Raw genomic sequence first — 15,967 nt, 5'->3', positions numbered from 1 at the left:
ATGAAGTTCGGAAGCCACATTTTTCCACAGGAACTTTCACAGCTAACGTCTTCATCAGAAGTGAACAACCACGGCTAGCTAAATCTACACTGTTTCGTTTTCTTACCCACCCCTGGTCCCTTATCTGTTTTCCTTCAGTTTTCCCTCTTTTGTCACGAATAAAAACACATGTTAATTCCTGTAAGGTTGTGACCGCTTTCAGCTGTTGAAAACGATTTCGGCACAAAATTAGCAATTTGTAATTAGCTATTGTATAGAAATAGGATTTTTCTACGGCATTTTAAATGGGCCAAACTTTCATACGGCAATTCTTATTCGATCAAACTTCATTCATCATCGTTAAATATTCCAGATACAGAACTAGACAATGCAGCTAGCATCAGTGTGGATAAACAATTATGAGTATGCGAGCCGGAAACGCTAACAACGCTGAGGAAAACAAAGGCCGTTTTTAAAACAACGTGTATTGTTGAGTCAATTGTGTGTCAAATTTTCTGTTGTATCGTCCATAGGACTCGGTGAATAACAAAGCCTTTTGAAATACAAGTACATGTACTAGAGTTGCAAAATCCCTTTTTTTTCATAGATAGAGTGTCATAAGATATATTTGTGACATTTGATTGAAATTTCATCCATTTCATTTGAATTCTACCCGTCTACTATAATTCTGCTTAGCGATTGTAGGTAAATGTGACAGGGTGCTCTTTTCACCCGATGTTCGTTTAATGCAAATCAGCGTTACTTGTTAGAGTTTGTTAGCCATTTATTTAATCTACTTACATAATTGAAAACATCATAACGATTTTTTAACTTCCTGATTGTCAATCTGAGATTGCAGCATGTATATCACCTATAGTGGACGGTAAGAAAATAAGTTGTCAAACGGATGGGTCTACGTAGCTGATTTGAAGTCTGACAATTATATATTAGACTTATGATTTTAAAAAACTTTATCATTGAAAACACATGGCATGTCACATGTCAGGCTCCACATGTTTATTTTTCTTTCATAATGAAGCCACCGTTCACTTTATTCTTGAGATTACAAACTTACCGTATGTCCTAGGTGGGTCCGCTGTTTCATGCAGCTCAACCAGTGACTTACCTTAAAGTTTCTTCTTGTAGAGAATTAGAAAGTATTACAAAAATGACAATGGTTCGTTTGTGAGCTTCGTTGCATTTTGTACATATCCTTCAAAAGTATATACGTACTTGGTTCTTCAATCATCAAAACGCAACTCGATCTTGTATAAACGGCAAATCCCGGATAAGAACGGATCTCAAGGTAACGTCAAAACGGAAAACAAAATAATGTCAAAACGGAAGTAACGTCAAAACGGAACACAAACCAGAACGAACAGAACATGGCGAAAACAAATCAACAGCCCTGACGTTAATGATTTAAGACCAAACGGCATTGCTGGCTTTTCTCCGACAATCGATATCGACGTGCCTGTACAAAAGAAAAGAGAAACATTTGTATCAGATGCAAATAGTATTCAGCACATTTTGGCCCTCTGAACCAAGCATCAAGGTAAACATCGAGACAATTTGGATATTGAGTAGTGAAAACCCGTGCGGGCGACGTTGGTCACGACTGGTGAAATTCCCGTACGGACGGTGTTGGCCAAGACTAGTGATATTCCCGTACGGACGGTGTTGGCCACGACTGGTGAAAGTCCCGTACGGACGGTGTTGCCCGTGATTTTTGGTGAAATTCCGGAACGGACAATGTAGGCCACGACTGGTGAAAGTCCCGTACGGACGGTGTTGGCCACGACTGGTGAAAGTCCCGTACGGACGATGTCGGGCGTGATTGGTGAAATTCCCGTGTATGCAATGTGGGTACTTAGTAGTGAAAACCCGTGCGGGCGATGTCGGTCCCAAGTGGAGGTGGAGAGGTTCCCGTGCGGGAATTTTACCACCTGTATGGTGCAGTTCCCGCACGGGAACCTCGCCAATTCCCGTACTTGGGCTTACCTCCACCAAAGGCATAGTTTGAAAATTGGTAAAGGACACAATGTTCCCACCTACACTTTGTGGGCAAAAGTGAAGTCTTTACCAGGCAAGAAAAGTTTCCTCATGCTCAATTTTCAGGTATTGATGCCACAGGGCACAACCAACCTCATGAAAATGGCATGGGAAGCCAACCAGGAAGGTAGAGCGCCACAATTTCCTCTTCTAGCATCCTTCAGGGAGGTTTGTGTGTAACCTAAGCTAGCCTATCAGGCAGAGTATCTCAGGATCTTCTGAAGCCAAACGTTATCGTCATATCTTCAGGTTAAGTTGAGATATACCGGTAAGGAGCACAGTACCTTGCAATGTATACCTTTTATGTGCTATAGCTCAGTTGAACTTGAAAACCTAACAATAATGTTTGGCTTCAGATAGTCCTGAGATATTCTGCCACCTGATAAGCTGGGTTAGGTTACGCACCAACCTCCCTTAGGATGCTAGAAGAGGAAATTATGGTGCTTCACAGTTCAGTGGTCACCTCCCCACGTCATTTTGATGACGTAGATTGTGCCCTATGGATTGCTCCTTGTGGATTTAGTATTGGAAATTTCAACTTCAAAGCTGACTTGTATTCATTGCTGCTAAAAAATTTCCTCTTCTATTTCATTGGAATACCATTACATCCCAACTCAGCTTGAAGTTCATGTTTTCCTGAAAGAAGTCTTTGCCACTTTAAAATAATTACTCGTTTACTTGGGCCAAATAAAAGCATTTTAGTGTAATCTTGGGTCCCATGAAATCATTTTGATAGACTAATCTTGGGTCCCATAAAATCATTTCGATAGTGTAATCTTGGGTCCCATAAAATCATTTTGATAATGTAATCTTGGGTCCCTACAAGCCATTACCAAGGGTTTATCAAATTGCATGGCAATCATTCTGGCAACTTCAGCTCTCTTGCTCTTGATATATAAAATTATTCTACATCCTGAACTGTTAATGTCACTATATGATATGTACTATGATAAAGATCAAAGTATCTGAAAAAAATGTGAAACTGAATAGGATTTGCACTGGAAACTGAGTTTGTACCATTTCTAATGACTTTATCACTGATGTTGCTTGTACTGATTTTGTCATGTACCTTGCAGAAACCAGCGGGAAGGAAATGGTTTGCCAGACAAGTCAACAGTGAGGTAAGACACCCTGCTGGCAGGCAAATGTACCAAATTGCAACAAACATGAAAGTTACGCTGCTGGATGGTACTTTCTTCTCTTCCAAATACACCTGCAAACATGAGGGCAAATGGGTGATCACTCAGCATTCCTGTCAGGCTTGACTGTAGAGGGCATTAATTGTGAAGCTTAATGTGGGAACCAAAGTAGCGAGCGCCAAGGGAGTGACAAATCCTGGAATTTCTTACCCGAATTTCTAGCTGGAATTTGAAACACAAGCTATTTCCCTCATTTTGAGAGGTAAATTTCTGCTCAAGACTATTAAAAAAACACAGATTTATTTAATTTCACCATTTTTTCTTGATGGCAATGTTGAGATTTTAATAAGATACATTAGATATCCCATGACACACTTGTAGGCATCCACCACAAGAATAGGCACAGACACTGTGATCACCATTGGACAAAACATAACTCATTGGAACAAAATAAAAGGAGGGAATCACTATGCAATGGCAGAATTGGTTTACCAGAATGTGCTCAGCAGGGGCTGGTAACAGATGGCCTCATCTAGATGGAGCACCCCTTGATGGTGACACAATCAGATTATATATTACCCAGTGTGGTGAAGGTCATTTCACACCTCATGGCATCAAGAACGTTGATTTGATCATGTCACCACTAGAACATGCTAAGGGCCTGGCTAAGGAAAGGCAGTAAAGGAATTATGTTCACCCTCACACTGGCATAAAGCTGCATTTCAAACATGGGAATGATGCACAAGATTGTCCTCTTCGTTAAACAGAATCTGAAACTACGATGATGAATGTATTTTACATGCCATACATGTATATCATTGTACTGTTCAGTTCAGTAAACTGCAGTTGCGCTGATTTTTTCATGCTTGATTGGAATGCATCATCATATTGACTCGTCCTTTTTTGATGACCATAATGGAGGTTGCAGAGCTGTCTCCAGGACCCATCTCTCTGTCCAGGGATGGAAATTTCACCTTTTTCATGATGAACTTCTAAACCTCTTGACATGAAATAGAAGGAGAATTGACAATATGGGCTCCAAGAAAATGAGTGGGGCAGAAAAATTAAAGCTGGAGACAGCCCTGGCAGGTTCATAAAAATTCTGCCCGACTAAGTCTTTCTAACTGTGTTCCGTTTTATTGCAGAGGTGTAACACTAAGTGTGTTAGCGAAACAACATTCTATCGCCTAGTGCAGTGTTTTGCTATAGCTCTTTTTGAGTAAGTACAATTGTATAACTTTACCATCATTCTTGTTCTTCATTACCAACCTGTGAATACCATGCAGGTACAATGTAGTTGCAGAACAATGCCTCAAATGGATGTATAGTAACAGTTTGTTCTAATTTGTTTGGTAGTATTGACCATATGGAGCCATCTGAATTAGGACCTGGTAGTAACTATACCATTGCTAGCCAATATAAATCTTTGTTTGGAGCTTCAAATTAGAACCATGGCCCTTGAAAATTGGCCAAGTGGCCCAAAACGTATGGGCATAGCTGCTCCCAATGACATTAATCAATGTCAAGTTAAATTAGACTCTTACAGTGTGCAACTTACATGCAAATTGTGTACTAATAAGTGATGTCAATAACTTAAGTAAAGCTTTTGTGTTAGAGGAGGGAGCCATTTTAGGTTTTATGGTGCTCTATATTTTGTTCTCAATAACTTACAATGTATGCTTTAGAAATCATGTTATTCAGGTATCTTGGACTTGACCTCTTTGTGCCTTCTGCATGCATGATGTAAATGTGACTGTGATTCTATATTTTTTATGTCTTATGATGTGGCTAATGATAGCCCCTTTTTTAATCCCTGTGACTTACAGATGCGGAGAGGCTGATGATTTCATTCCTGCCAAAATTCTCATGAACATGTGCTTCACTTTCTACTATGAAGGTGAGAGACAATTATATTTGAACAATGTACCCTCTGTCGCTCAGTAATTAGTGCTTTGAATGTTAATTGTTGCTTGCACTTTGAAATGTATGCTAGCTACTGACATTAACCTGAAATTTTGTATCCCTTGCTTGCGCCTTCATTCTGGTCAGTGGGTAAGTAGCAAAATGCAGTTACTCTGTGACGTGAGACAAATGCCTGTGACATGCCCATGCAATGCTGGAGGGTTAATGTAATAAAAGGGCACTTTTACCACTTGGCCACCACATGTGATTCAGATTCTGTACGATATCAAGTCAAGTTTGTGTTCTTGCTGGCTGGTTGGGTGAAATACAGATAAAGACATATTTGATGAAGTGCTCTCAATGTTGCCTGAAGCCTTATGCATAGAGTACACTGAAAGTACACAAGAAATCATGTGGATAACAGTTGGTGCCCTCCAGAATAAAATATCAAATATACTTTAGTGCTCATATCAGAGGCTCGACTGAGAAGCATTATAGAAATATTTTGATGACCGATGACTGCTCTCAATGTTGCCTGAAGCTTCATGCATGACATACACTGAGATTCATGTGAGTTGTTTGCCTTGCAGATCAACCCGAGCCTGGGAAGGAGCAGAAGGTGTTTCTGTACATGTACCTGAAGGACCAGCCTGTCTGGTAATCATGCTTAATATATTACATTTTGTTTGCTTATTATTCAATCTACGTACTTGACTAGTCTAACTGTCTCTGGCTTGATTTTCAGGACCAGACTGTCTGGTAATCATGCTCGTACATGTAAAACGTTTTGTATGCTAAGTATTCAAGCTGCGTACTTGCGTTCAGGATGTGATTAATAGTTCTACTTTCTAGTCTAGCTTTCTCTGCCTTGATTTCCAGTGTGGGATGATAACCACCCACTCATTTGTCATTGTCATGTGTATCAATAGAAGCTGACCAGAGATTGGTTAGCAAAGCATTCAGAACAAAAGCAGATAATTGTTAGAATAGATGATCTGTTGGTGAACTCAACAAGATCACTGCATTACACTCTGGTTAGAAGAAGATGATTCTTTTGCAGATTGGTCAGTACAAGTATTTTCAGACTGTTCCAGTCACAAGTGTTGAAAAACAATGGTTACAAACAAGTCTGCTTTACATTTCTGTAAATGAAGTACAACAGCATAGAAATACAACAGAATTGTCAACCCTTGTTGTCAGGTTGGTGAAGTGTTCGGCAACAGTATAAGTGTATAGCCAAACCAGACATGTTGCCCGTTATACCAGAGGACCTAGTACACATATTCACTGCTCCAGTGAAGGGCACCCCTACAGGCAATCCCTATCCACATGCCCTGCCAGTCTGGTAATTGATTTTCGCTAATTGAAACGTCTTGTCTCCCATTGGGGCAGGGCATGCAGATGTCAGCACCAGCAGAGGACTTTAGAGGATTGTCACATGATGCTGCCATGTTATTTGATTCTCACAGAGGCTGCCACACTAATCATATCTGCATAGACATTCTGAATCGCCCCCGCAGAAGGTCATGCCCGCTATATCTTTTGATTCCCCAATTGTCAAAACGAGTTGTGCCAGGTCTATTCTGCTCACCGTAGATATGAGTCGGAGGTGGCATGCAAAGTGGTGGCTGGGATTTTTAATGCTGCCCTCCCTGAAGCCCCTGGATCCAAACTTCTGCTTGGAGAATGGGAAAGGCACACTTCATCTGCATCTGGTGCATGCATTTTGATGACCGTCATGATTTATATTTCTGTGAACTGTTCTCAACTGATTTGCAGGATCTGAAATGAAATTTCATTATTGTTGTTTCACTTGATCACCGAAATACCAGAAAACGTGTAGTATATGTGCAGGTTCTAAATGTTTTACTGAGATCTTCATACTTAAGATTTGAGATTGGAACGTGCAGCATTTGCTCAGCTGTTGTAAGTTCAAAAGGTGAATCAGATGACAAATGCCCTGCTTGCCTTCTCTGTGTCTCACCAGACTTGCCCAAGTGCCAAAATAGGACCATCATTTATACTTTTTATAGCCAATAAGATCATCTTCTGCACGCAGTGAACATGGCATCTAGCCTATGCTCACTACATAGGGGGGCCGGTCAGTCAGTCTTATTTCCTATCATTGCCATTTTTCTTGACATACATGTAGCATGAGGACCAAATGGATTGTTACCTAACTGGACAGGCTCATAGTTTTATGTGTACCACACTTTTATGTAAACCTGCAGCTATTAACTCAGTATGCCTGTACTCATCAACTGCAAATGAACGCCCGGTGTTCCTATGGCATCATTTGCACCTTGAGGCTTGAGTTGTTTTGTATGCAACATTTATCTTGGAAGGTTACCTTTGATTTACCTCAACAGTCATAGATGACTGCAAGTAATGGGCCACGGTGACAGTGTGTCAGGGGAACACATGTACTGGATTACATATTTTTGTCGCACCACATCCTTCCCTGTGAGCCATTACCTGTCAGATTTCCCAGAGAAGAGACATTACTGTATTAAAATGCAGAAATGTTCGCAGGGATTTAATTTTGCAGTAAGGAGAAAATGGAGTGTTTGCGGTGGTTTTAAGTTCGCATTTGAAACGATAGTAGCGCTACAGTCACACAATGGAACGACTCTTTGCTGTCGGTTTTAAGTTTGTAGTAAAGAGTTCACCGCGAAGACCGCAAACATGAAACCACCGCAAACATTTCAGCATTTACAGTATCTGTAGGATGGGAGCTCAATCCTGCACCATGTTGGAAATTTGATGCCCTCGGGTTGTCTTCTAATTAATGAAGGAATCCATCATTTTCTAATTTTCTTCCTGTTGTTGTCAGCCTCATTATGAACTGGGGTAGCAGTGCCCTTAGTGCAAGATGAAATATGCATTTGAAACAACATTAGGTTGTAACTCCATCATAAGGACTTTGATTTATTACCTTCGCCGAGAAGGTTATGCAGAGGGTAGCGTTTGTTTGTTTGTAGTGGCACAGGATAACTCGAGAATGCCTTGATGGATTGTCTTGGTATTTGGTATATTGGCAGGTTTTGATGAGACCTAAAAACGAATAGATTTTGGGCCCCCTAGTGGCTTCTTACGGTACTGCAGCGGAACTTCCTGGTTTGATATCTCGTGTTCTGGACATGCTATGGAACTTATTTTTGAGTGGTAGACAGATCTTTGGACAGAGAGTAAGTGGTGTGGGTTTGGGCCCCCTAGCGGCTTTTTTGGAACTGCAGGAGCAGGTTTTGCGTCTGACTTTGAAAGGGAATAACTCAAGAAGGTAATGAGTTTTGGTAGGTAGATAGCTTGAGTGATGATGTACATGATTAGACACTTCTTATGCTGATCAGTATCTAATTTGCATAATCAATGAGGAAAGTTTATACATCCGCCAAATTCCATGATAGGACTCTGAAACATGTGACATATGTAACTGAGGAAGAGAGAAATATTAATTGATATGAACTATGCAAATGAAGACCTCATTTGCATAATAAATGAGAAAATACTATAACACGATGGCCTTGATGGATGGTCATGATTTTTGGTATGTGGATAGCTTGTGTGATGCTTAGTATGATTGGACGATAATTATGCAAATCAGATTCTAATTTGCATAATTAATGAGGCAACTTTAAAAATCCGCTTTGTTCCATGATATGACAATTCAAATTGTAACTGAGGAGGAGAGGACTGTTGATAGATAGAAAATATGCAAATGTGGACCTTATTTGCATACTTAATGAGTAACTTCTATTATTCCACACTGGCAAATGACGGCAATTTCATACATCTGATTAGATGTATCTCTTTTTTGTGGCATCGGGACATTATGTGAATGTTAACATCGTTGAATCAAATTATGCTAATGCTTTGCCTAATTGATGATAAATTTGTTAAGCTCATACTTTGGACATGTTATATTTTAAGACAATCAACTGGTATGATTTCTAATTGATGAGAAACACTCCTAATACGTCAGTCATAAAGGTTAAAATCATCAAGGTATGAGGTCGTGGAACTCTAGTTCTTCTTCTGAAAAGTCAGTTCAGCACCCAGCACCTTCTTCTTCTTCTTCCAAATCTTCCAAATCTTCCAAATCTTATACTGCACAATAAACCGGATATTCCGGATATTCCGGATATTCCGGATATTCCGGATATTCCAGATAATCCGGATATTCCGGATATTCCGGATAATCCGGATATTCCGGATAATCTGGATGATCCGGATGATCCGGATGATCCGGATGATCCGGATATTCCGGATATTCCGGATATTCCGGATATTCCGGATAATCCGGATAATCCGGATATTCCGGATATTCCGGATATTCCGGATAATCCGGATAATCCGGATATTCCGGATAATCCGGATATTCCGGATATTCCGGATAATCCGGATATTCCGGATATTCCGGATAATCCGGATATTCCGGATATTCCGGATAATCCGGATATTCCGGATATTCCGGATATTCCGGATAATCCGGATATTCCGGATATTCCGGATATTCCGGATAATCCGGATATTCCGGATATTCCGGATAATCCGGATATTCCGGATATTCCGGATATTCCGGATAATCCGGATATTCCGGATATTCCGGATAATCCGGATAATCCGGATATTCCGGATAATCCGGATATTCCGGATAATCCGGATATTCCGGATATTCCGGATATTCCAAATCTTCCAAATCTTCCAGATCTTCCATTTGGATATTCCAAATCTTCCAAATCTTCCAAATCTTCCATATCCAATCTATTCAACTCCGCCAACCAACCTGAAATTTTTGGCTTTTTTTCATTTTTGCCCTTAAAACATTTTTATGGAGTTTTGTTGGGGCATTTTTAGGCAAAAATTACATTTTGGGCTCCTGTGCCCTGCTATTACATGCATTCGGTACAAGTAATTTTTGGTGTAAATCACTTCAAAATGCTTCAATTTGGGGACTTTGGGGCCTATTTTCAGACCAAAAACTGGCCAAAAGTGTTCCACGTTTCTGTGCGTTCTGTGTGTTCCATTTGCTGTTGGCCAAAGAACCTGTTTTCTATTCAGGTTACCTGAGGTCATGTTACAGGAAAACATGCAAGCCTTTGCAGTAAGAAGTTGCTAAACTATGCGGAAGGCTCTTGGTGTCTCGCAGAACTTGTAGAGAGGATTTTTTTGCACCGGTGATTCTGGAACAGTCATTTTATGCATGGAGAGGGAGATGGGCAAAGTATGTTGCTCTCGCAAATGTTGCCTTTCTACATGTAGTTAATATTTCGATTTGCCCAGGTGTTATTTTGGGACAGCCCACTTGGGGAGGAGTATGGGCGAAACATGCTGTATTTGCTCAGGGGCAAATGTCGGCCTTTCCAGTTACCTTCGCCGAGAAGGTTATGCAGAGGGTAGCGTTTGTATGTATGTATGTATGTATGTATGTATGTATGTTTGTAAAGACCAGCATAACTCGAGAAGGCTTGGATGGATTGTCTTGATATTTGGTAGGTGGGTAGGTCTTGATGAGACTAGGAAATGATTAGATTTTGGGTCCCCTAGCGACTTGTTACTGTACTGCAGCGGAACTTCCTGTTTCGATATCTCGTGTTCTGGACAAGCTATGGAACTGATTTTTGAGTGGTAGATAGGTCTTTGGACAGAGAGTAAGTGGTATAGGCTTTGGCCCCCTGGCGGCTTTTTTGGAACTGCAGGAGCAGGTTTTGGTTCAGACTTTGAAAGGGAATAACTCAAGAAGGGCTTGATGGATGGTTATGATTTTTGGTAAGTAGATAGCTTGAGTGATGATGTACATGATTAGATACTTATTATGCAAATCAGTATCTAATTTGCATATTTAATGATGAAAGTTTATATATCCGCCAAATTCCACGATAGGACTCTCAAACATGTGACATATGTAACTGAAGAAGAGAGAAATATTAATAGATATCAATTATGCAAATGAAGACCTCATTTGCATAATAAATGAGAAAATACTGTAACTCAAGATGGGCTTGATGGATGTTAATGATTTTGGTATGTAGATAGCTTACGTGATGCTCTGTATGATTGGACGATAATTATGCAAATCAGATACTAATTTGCATAATTAATGAGACAATTTTAAAAACCCGCTGTGATCCATGATATGACTATTGAAATATGTGACATTTGTTATTGAGGAATTTTGATACATAATTGAAGACCTAATTTGCATAATTAATGACAAACTACTATAATTCCATACAAGCAAATGATGGCAATTTTTTTCCTACTTGTGTCATTTGGTAGTTATGTGAATGTGAGCATCGTTGAATCAAATTATGCTAATAAGGACCTCATTTGCATAATTCATGATAAATGTTACTTTGTTAGCATAACCTTCTTTGTTAAGCTCATACTTTTGTTTTTTGGGTGAAGAAGATCAACTAGTATGATTTATAATTGATGAGAAACACTCCTGATACGTCAGTCAAAAAGGTTAAAATCATTTGGCGAAGGTATGAGGTCGTGGAACTCTAGTTATATATGTATACCTCAGAATTACTGCCATCTATATGTACATGTTTTAACAATGTCCTGGATTTCTTTCAGTGGTAATGCATTTGTAGTTAGTGAATAAGACCTTTTCAAATATGTATCTGGTTTGCTGAAAGGCAATCATACTTACAGCAAACAGCCGTTTTTTAAACTAGGGAAAGGTCATCACATTGACTGAATAGAAACACTTCAAAATGTTATCATGTAAGGAAAGGTCTTCACATTAACTGAGTAAAAACACTTTGCAAAAGATATCTGGTACAGAAAGGCCATCACATTTCAATTTCAGTGAAAGGTTGACTTGTTGACTCGGTGCCAAAGCTATGATAGTGAAATTGAATACCACAGTGGATGGCTAGTGCCCACTGTTGTGTAGGATAACTGCCAGGAGAAGATAACCCTGTCTGCTCCGATAAAGACTAATGCCTCCTCACGTCCCACAGGAAGAGCATACGTTTCTGGAATGCAGCCTTCTTCGAATCTGTCCAACATGAGCGCACACAGAGAGGGGCACCATCTACCAGGTAGCCATGACACAAACTTCTTATTTTTATTTAAAGACTACAACTGTCATTTTGGCTAATTGCATATGACATACATTATATTCAAGTGATATGTCCAGACATGCCCCATGAGCAAGAAACATGTCAATGCGTTTCCTTTTCTGCAGTGAATTAGTCGTAACTTTATTAATGTCAACGTTTGTATGCTTTGATACAAGGGAGGGTTGGCGTTCCTTGTCCTCTGAGGAAAGGCAGGATTCCCACAAGGCAAATGAGAACATCACCTTTGGACAGCTGGGGTAAGCTTTACTTTAAGAATTAAGGAAACATGGATAGAAGCAAGGACTTTATTCTTGCACTCCATTTTCACTTCAACATTTTCACAAAGTGGTGCATCTTGCTATTATCCTCTTTGGAGACAGTGTGGAATTGAACGAATATCTGTATAATCTCAATTTTGCCTTTTAGTTTACTGAACATTATTCCTTATCAGTAGACATATACATGTACATGTATATGCTCCAACTCTGTACAGTATAATAGATGATGATGGGAGACATGTTGAATAAACATGATATTGTCTGCAGGGTACAATAGTTTGTTTCATCCTGATAGTTGTAGAAATCTATTGCTCAGTATGTTTTTCAGTTGTAAATTGCCATTTTCTGTGCTGCAGTACCTTTACCAGTAACATGGTGGCGTTTGGGCTCAGTAAGGACCTGATCCTGGAGTTCTTGAGGAAGCAGAGCATCATTGGTAACCTGAGTTCTGGTGAGTTGATGTGCTCTGTGCTGCAGATGTGTGGTGCCTGATCTCACTAGATAATCACCCTTAGGCATTTCCAAACAGCAGATTCTTCCAGTAGACATGAAAAGAGACAATGTTGACTTTTGGTTCTTATTTGTGGATTGCTACATATAAGACTGTGTAGCAATGCCCCCTGCTGGATCCTATTAGCATTACATCAGGATAGTCCCTAGGTCAGGTATATCCCAAGACTGAACTGCTGAAATCAGCCACAGACATTTTACTAAGATAACCTGCACCCATGCACTTTGTTACTAAAAGTGATGGTAAAGTTCATGAATGTATTGTTGGAGATGAAGTTAGAATTCACCACTAGAAGTGATGAAATCAACAGTCATCAATCCATCAGTGTCCTGGTTTTGTAGCTTGTTATGGCTAAGAAAATACATTTCATTAGTATATACCAACTCTTCTACTTCCACTTCCAGACCAATATGACATGCTGAAAGAGCATGTCGAAAAGGAGGAGATTATCCGCCAATCACAGCCAGAAGACCCCCACAGCCCCATTCCAACCCCCTCCCCTGTGGCCGAGACACCTCCTGCAGACAAGGAGAGCCCTCAAAGGGAGAGAAACAACTCTGGGTCCAAGATGCTGACCGCCGGTCTGAGCAGTCTACGCAAGATAAGTACCAGTCTGAAGACATGGAAGACAAGCAATGGGAGCAAGGAGAAAGAGAAAGAGGAATCTAAGTAACATTACTGCACTCATTCAAGGCTCACTCCATGTGACATATACATGTATGCAGTGGTAAAAGTTTTAATTGTGGACATTTGAATTGTATCGCGGCAATCAGATTTTTTATCATTTTTATGTACAGTTTATCAATGCACTTCTTAAGTATGCAATAATCATAAGCTTTATGTGTCAATAACTACAGCAGTCAAAACCTACTTTTTATACTTTAAACTGCAGCCTTGGTATGATTTTGTAACCAGCTTATAGTGACATTGTCAAAGGCAGCATAACTGATAACATCATTGGGCAGCTTGTTTTAGATAAGAATGCCACTATTCCTTTCCATTTACATTTCATGGAAAATGTTTTTAGAAATAGTCTTTTGAGATTTTACTGGTTTTAGCAATTGACCACTATTTGAACAGGATTTGTTAGTACTATAGATAGATCTGTACAGCTAGAAAATGCTCTCACAGGTATCCGTGGTCAAACTCACAGGATAGTTAAGCAGTAAGTAGCCATAGGGCACCTTTGTGCGTACAACATCCACTTATAGGGTAGGGTGTGGGGAAACAAAGAATAGAGAGGGAGATGACACTCCTTGACATCATCCTTCCTGTGTGATTCCAATCAGCCTGCACATTCTGAAGGTTAAACTGCTCTTCTTGATAAAGTATAGCTACTAGGGGTCAAAATGCTGACTTAAGCAATTCCTAGACAGTGATTGGTGACGTCACCAGGCTGTTTAAGTGGCCTGCTACTACTGATTGGCCACAGTTTGGTGCTTCCAAATTCCTGTATGGTGTTTTCTGTGGTAATGTCCAGCTTATATATGTGCAAATTATGCAATTGCAAATGACTTGTTTTCAAGTGCAATAAGGTAAAAAAAAGGGTGTAGTCTTGGTGTGTGTCAAAAGATTGTAACCTTTGCATTTACTGCATAAATTAGTGTGCTGATCTGTGTCTGTGTGCATTCCATATATGTGGGAGAGTCAGCATAATCAGGGGTGTTGTGCAAAGATGTAGATGTAGATGCTTTGTGAGCAAATCAACATAGAAATACAAATGTAAGATGATGTGGATTGGAATATTACATCGTAAAAGCAGTCTACCAAAATATAAATGTACACAAGCCATAATAGGGGGAAAACTAGATTGGCCAAATAATGAAGAATTTTAGCAAGATTGGCAGGATTGACTAAAAAGTGGGTACATGTATCTTCTAGTTAAGATGATGTTAAAATGCAGTTAATCATTCATTGGCTGGTACATGATGTACAAGGCAGCTGCTGTAGTGTGGATGGCTAAGATGTCTGCAATATTTGAAGTTGTACCCAAGTTGGCTTCTGAATCAGTGGTTGTTTCTCTGGACATGGGTGTAGCATGCTCCAGTATGTAGTGGTCCAAACTGTACATGTACATGGTTGTGTAGTGATATTGCTATGATTGTACACTGGTGTTAGGAATGTGGCATTGTCACATTTAAGGCAGTTGCAAATGACAAAACGCATCATCTGTCTGACGTGGGAGATGTCATGTATCACAGGAAATAACAAGATGATGAACAAATTGTATCCCTGTTTGGGTATCAGGTAAAGTACCATGGAAGGTTACCAGAAGCCTGAACTCCAATTGAAATTCAATGTACCTGTCAATCCAAGCCAATGTGAAGTATTCCTGCTTCTAGTTGGGAGATATTCTCCCTGGAAACTTTTAATCAAACTTAATTAGGGAAATAGTTGTACCATCTGGAAAGTGTTTCAGAGTTCTACTATCTTTTGATTGTAAATGAAAAGTAAAAAAGAAAAAGAAAGAGGTAAAAGTTGAATGCAGCTTGAATGATGATTCATCTTACTATGATAAGATTATAGTATTTCACTTGGAGAATCTAGATATTTGGTGATATAAGTGACCAAAGTTGGTCTTGTCTCGTGAATAAAAATTGTCAGAGTATTCCCTTTGTCAATGCTGCCATACCTGTATCTTCTTACATGTCGTTTGAAAAGAAAAATCAATGTCTGATTGTGTAGGACAAACCAGTACTGTTCACTGTTGTGGTATGATGTAAACACTGACAGGTGTAAAGTTAAGATATTGTTAGAAAAGAACCGGAGGTAGAGTCGATGGCTATACTACAAACCTAGCACTTGCTGCGATGTTTTAGATATACATTTGGTGACAATTGTGATAATAGTTATAGACATGTATTGACATCAATATAGAGATATGTTTAAGTCCTCCAAATTGAAATTTCTATGTAAAGCTTGCTTGTGTATAGAAGTACAGTAAATGTATGCAGTACTACTAGTGTATAGGGAATGTGTAGTGGCAATTGTAGACATGAACTAGAGAATGTATATGTAGCAAAAAGTAGAACA

General features: G+C 39.6%; 1 protein-coding gene across 2 annotated transcripts in view; it reads left to right on the top strand.

Annotated features, from left to right (window-relative positions):
* The window catches only part of LOC136439259 (neurofilament heavy polypeptide-like), a 30,098-nt gene extending 15,376 nt beyond the window's left edge, over positions 1 to 14,722 (top strand). For both annotated transcript variants that reach the window (XM_066434568.1, XM_066434569.1), the window contains exons 4-11: positions 3,108 to 3,152; positions 4,316 to 4,389; positions 4,997 to 5,067; positions 5,663 to 5,729; positions 12,044 to 12,124; positions 12,322 to 12,402; positions 12,780 to 12,874; positions 13,339 to 14,722. In XM_066434568.1, coding sequence (XP_066290665.1) covers positions 3,108 to 3,152; positions 4,316 to 4,389; positions 4,997 to 5,067; positions 5,663 to 5,729; positions 12,044 to 12,124; positions 12,322 to 12,402; positions 12,780 to 12,874; positions 13,339 to 13,607 — 783 coding nt within the window. In that variant the 3' untranslated portion in view covers positions 13,608 to 14,722. The remainder of the gene's footprint in view (positions 1 to 3,107; positions 3,153 to 4,315; positions 4,390 to 4,996; positions 5,068 to 5,662; positions 5,730 to 12,043; positions 12,125 to 12,321; positions 12,403 to 12,779; positions 12,875 to 13,338) is intronic.
* Positions 14,723 to 15,967: the final 1,245 nt, after the last annotated feature.

This window comes from Branchiostoma lanceolatum, chromosome 7 (assembly GCF_035083965.1).
Source record: "Branchiostoma lanceolatum isolate klBraLanc5 chromosome 7, klBraLanc5.hap2, whole genome shotgun sequence".
Lineage (NCBI taxonomy): Eukaryota > Metazoa > Chordata > Leptocardii > Amphioxiformes > Branchiostomatidae > Branchiostoma > Branchiostoma lanceolatum.
This window is presented reverse-complemented; position numbering and strand designations above follow the sequence as displayed.